The sequence below is a fragment of the Epinephelus moara genome, chromosome 13 (assembly GCF_006386435.1).
Source record: "Epinephelus moara isolate mb chromosome 13, YSFRI_EMoa_1.0, whole genome shotgun sequence".
Classification (NCBI taxonomy): Eukaryota; Metazoa; Chordata; class Actinopteri; order Perciformes; family Serranidae; genus Epinephelus; species Epinephelus moara.
Window position 1 is genome coordinate 9,844,645 of NC_065518.1, and position 4,772 is coordinate 9,849,416.

At 46.4% G+C, this 4,772-nt stretch overlaps 1 protein-coding gene across 1 annotated transcript in view; it reads left to right on the forward strand.

Moving 5' to 3' along the window:
* Positions 1 to 371: 371 nt before the first annotated feature.
* LOC126399706 (protein transport protein Sec24C-like) overlaps positions 372 to 4,772 on the forward strand; it is a 24,626-nt gene continuing 20,225 nt past the window's right edge. Inside the window, exons 1-4 of the mRNA XM_050059888.1 lie at positions 372 to 560; positions 697 to 1,434; positions 1,751 to 1,893; positions 3,394 to 3,462. Of these exons, the coding sequence (XP_049915845.1) occupies positions 506 to 560; positions 697 to 1,434; positions 1,751 to 1,893; positions 3,394 to 3,462 (1,005 nt within the window). The 5' untranslated portion in view covers positions 372 to 505. The remainder of the gene's footprint in view (positions 561 to 696; positions 1,435 to 1,750; positions 1,894 to 3,393; positions 3,463 to 4,772) is intronic.

Genomic DNA, 4,772 nt, shown 5'->3' on the forward strand with positions numbered 1-4,772 from the left:
TCGGGGCCGTTCTGAGTACCTACCCCGAGGCAGGGACTTGTTTAGCCCCCGTAAAAGTTCCGGAACTCTGTCCTTTGGGGGTGGTTCCTGCGGTGGAGACACGCACCAACGGCCCCGGCCCCGTAAAATTACCCCGAAGTTCCTGCGGTGGAAACGGGCCTAAGATGGCCAAACGTTATGGAACCCCTCAGACGACTTACCAGCACAATGTACAAACAAATCTGAAATTCTCCTTTTACGAGAATAAGTCAGATTATTGGTGGAGGTAATAATACACCAATGATGACATATTTATGAATGCAGACATCGATTTTTGCCAATAAACAACTGAAAAAGCTACACAATGTCCCTTTAAGTGAGTGTACACACACTGAAAGACTTCTGTGTTTCCAGGCCTGCTGTGTCTCAGCCATACAACCCGGGAGCTGTGAACCTGTCGGGGCCACAGCCCTCCTATCCCCACCACTATGGAGCCCCACCCCCAGTGCAGCAGGTCACTAACCAGATGACTGGGATGCACATCACCTCTGGACCGCCAACCCCTGCGGGGCCAGGATATGGTAAATTGGGATTTATACTTGAGTGTAATGTAATTTGCTGGTATAATTATGTGTAACAAAGATTTAAATGTGAGTATTGTAGATGCATGTGTCATTGACTTTTTGATAATCACGCTGTCTGTTGCTCTCTCCTCAGCTCCTCCTCACAGCTCCCAGCCTCCTGCCAGCACCGCCTTCTCAGCCGCACCTCCACCCGCTTACACCCAAGCCCCTCTCCCCGCGTCCTCTGCCCCGACCCAGCCACCACCTCCCAGTGGCCCTGCAGCTTCTCAGCAATACTACGGAGGCCCACCACCTCCGTCACAACAGCCATTCAACCCTCCGCTTCCCCCTACCTCTCAACAGCAGTTCACCTCTCCTGCGCCGCCGCAGCTTCCTCCTTCCTCTCAGCAAAACTTTCCTCCCTCCTCCTACTCGGGTCCTGCGCCTCCACCCAGCCAAGCGCCCGCCCCCCCAGTGTCCCAGCCACAGCAGTCCTTCCCTCCAACCCAGCCCCCCTTCTCCTCAGCACCTCCACCTGTGGGCCAGCCTGCTTTCGTCTCCGGCCCGTCTCCTCCTGCCCCGGGCTCCTTCCCACCGAGAGCACCCCCTCCTTCCTCTCAGCCTGGGTCTTTTCCTCCTCCTGGTCCTCCAACCTCGATGCCCTCTGGCCAGTACCCAGGCCCCTTGCCACCCCAACAGCAGCCCCTGCCATCCCAGCCATCCCCCTACCACTCAGGCCCCCCTCCTCCCAGATCTCAGATGCCTCCCACCTCCATGGCCCAGAGCAACCACCTGCCTCCAGGACCACAGGGCCCGCCAGGCCCTCCTGGGCCCATGCAGCAGCCTCCATCTCAGCCTGGCATGCAGGGAGGATACCCTCCTCAGCAGAATGGTGAGAGGACAGTCACTGAGCGGAGGCTAGATACAAGGTTCCCACAATTACAGAAAACCAGGAAACGTGATGCAATTTTACAGTGACATTTTCAAGGCCTGGAAAAGTCATTAAATTAGTAAAGATCATTCAAAGTTTTGGAGAAGTCATGGAAATCTGTTGTCTGTTTCTATTATGTTCGAATAGACTTTGAATCTGCAAACTGGGTCCTTGAAAAGGTCTGGAAAAGTTTTGAAATTTCGAAAACATGTGGGAACCCTACAGATAGAATTGTGTCGTTCTCTTTTCCACGAAGCCCTTTTCCTGTTCCCCTCAGGTGCGTTTGGCCAGGTGAGAGGCCCGCAGCCTGGCTATGCAGGCCCGTATCCCGGGCAACCAAACTACGGAGCTCCCGCACCAGCGCCGGCTCCTGTTCCCCCTGCACAGAAAAGACTTGACCCAGATGCCATTCCTAGCCCGGTGAGCAGCAGCAAACACACACACTTTTAAACCAAGTGTTGTAGCTAGCAACACAACACCCATCCTGGTTGTGTATCTGCGGCCATTTCTGTTCTCACCATGTTTTGAGATAAAGGTGCAGTGAGGAAAGATGACTGAGTTTCAAAGCGACATGTACGCTCAGTGTCCACTTTATTTACTTTAATGATGCCTGTGATGTTCAGCCTTCTGACGCCTTTTAGAGGTGTTAATTCAGTCTAGCATTGAGAACAGAGTGGTGTCGACGCACTCCAGTTCAACACCACCTTTAACCTTTTTCTCTTTGATGAAGATATTATTGAATTTACACATTTCTGTGTTAGCAAAACTTGAGCGTTGAACGAATTACATTAGATTGTACAGGTGTACCTAATAAAGTGACCACTGAGTGTATATGATTTTGCATGTACAAGTTAGGGCTGGGCAGTAAGTAAGTTTTATGCCAAAAACACACCAAGCAGTGGTGAAGTGCAGCCAGCAGCGAACTGCCATGCAATGACAATGAGAAGCTGCGGCGGCTCAGTTTAACTTTTGGCATTGAACTGTGACCAGAGAGAATCAGTAAACATGGTCCTGTGACTCCCGTGAGATGTTAACCGATGTCACAAAGATTTTCTTCCTGACTGAAACACTTGAACGCACCTTCTGGCTGCAGAGAAATGTGGTTATTGCGCACTTCGCTGCTGATTGGTGTGTTTTCGGCGTGACATTTAACTGGATTTCTTACGATATTATCTGTGGTATCATGATAACCAGTTGATCCAAATTTATGATACAATTTTTTGATAAATGTCATTTCATTTTATTTAAATATTACAAATGGCTTTTCTGTGCAGTCCAAGAATAATTCAAATATCTGTAAAGGGATAATCCCTGTGCTGTCTCGTATGGTGTGAGACACCTTTTCATGGCCTGTTAATGTTTATTGTTGTAATTTCTACTGTGATAATCCTGATTTTAACGCTCTCCTGGCCAAATCTGTGCTGAAAAAGAGACACTTTTCCATGTAAATGGGAGTTTTAGCTTAAAATTCAGGAGAAAAAGTGAAAAGCATGAATTAGTTCACTCAACCTGGGACATCACATTCACTCCTGGATATCAGAGTATACACTGACATATTGATTTTTGCTGATGATCTTGATATTGCCCAGCTCTAGCACCACAGAAGTCTAACAGTAATATTTCCACTTTGTATCCTCCTGTAGCTGCCTTTACATTTTAGAGCTGCTTAGCATGTGTGTCAAACAGACGACTTAAAGTCGATATCTACTCTCGCTTGACTGTCATAGTCTACTGTACCACTAATCTATAATCAATACTACTGATCAGTTTCTGTCTGAATAACAACAATGCTGCCTGCTACTCAGCAAAGTCTTGCTGAGTTCTCTCTTCTCACACTCCTTTTTTTATATTTTCACTCTTTCTGTGTATTTATTTTGTCCTGTTTTGCACAATTTGCTGGACAAACTTTTGAATGTAAAGCAAGCGTCTGACATGCCGGCTGTGCAGAAATCAAGACATAGAATAGATCCAGACGCTATCCCCAGCCCAGTAAGTTTCCTGTGTGCCTGCCTTTTCCTCCGCTTCATCCTGTCCTCTCTGCCACTAACCCACAGCTTCCACCTCCCGTTCTTTCCTCCTTACCCCTTCAAAGTCAGCGATAGTCACAGTGTGAAGGATGAGCTCCTGTTGGAAATAAGAAAAAGTTAGACTTATGTTGTGAGTGATGTTAATGGGTCAAATTGTCACAGTCCAAACAAAACACCACTGTATGAACAGTAGTAGTTCGACATCTTGGGAAAAATGCTTACTTGCCGAGAATTACATGAGACGATTGATACCACTTACATGTCTGTACACTAAGTTTTAAGCTACATTAGCTAAATTAGCTTAGCATAAAGACTGGAAACAGGGAAACAGCTATCCTGACTCTGTCCCAAGGGTCATGCCAACTCTCCCAGGACCTCTTAGGTAAAAAAACTTGCATTACGGGCGACCTCTAGCTCACATGGTTGCAAGTGCGCCCCATATAGGCTGAGCGCTTTGCAGCAGCTCAGGTTCAGTTCCAACCTGTGGCCCTCTGCTGCGTGTCACCCCCCCTCTATCTCCCACATTTCCCGTCTGTCTTCAGCTGTACTGTCATTAAAGGCAAAAATCTGCCCAAAAATAAATTTAATTTCTAATAATAACTTAAATTCACGGGACCTTGCAAAAACCTATAACTCTACTCCAGATCATTTTTTTGTCAAAAGATTGAACATCTAAGAAACCCTGAGGATAATTTGCAACACCCATTTATCCATTCATTATCTGTAAAAGCCTGTCCTCTAAGGTGGAATTTATACTTCTGCGTTGAGTCGACGGTGCACGTCAGGCTACGGCGTAAGCTGTACATCAATGCAGAGCGTATGCCGTAGCCTGACGTGCACCTCCCCAGAAATGTAACCACACGTCGCGGCGACGTTGACCTGCTATTTCTGTAAACTGAAACCATTTCCCTCAGTGGAAACAATTTAATTAATTAATTAATTTCACAGATAAGAAAAAATAAATTGTGAAGACAATAAAGCCTCCACAAATCTGCGCTCGTCACTAGGCTAATTTATACAATGTAAAATGCCATAGGCTTGTGCTAATAACGTTAGCATGTTGTATTTGTTTGGAAAACGTGTTTAGTATAAGACAGTTGTTTTGTCAGTGAACCTTGCGACTTGTAATGGAGCCAAATCTTGTAACATTACCTTTGTTAAATGTTGCTGTTGTCCCTGGTTTTATATGAGTAGAGGAAAAGTTCAATAGCTGCTAGGCTAATTTATACAATGTAAAATGCCATAGGCTTGTGCTAATAACATTAGCATGTT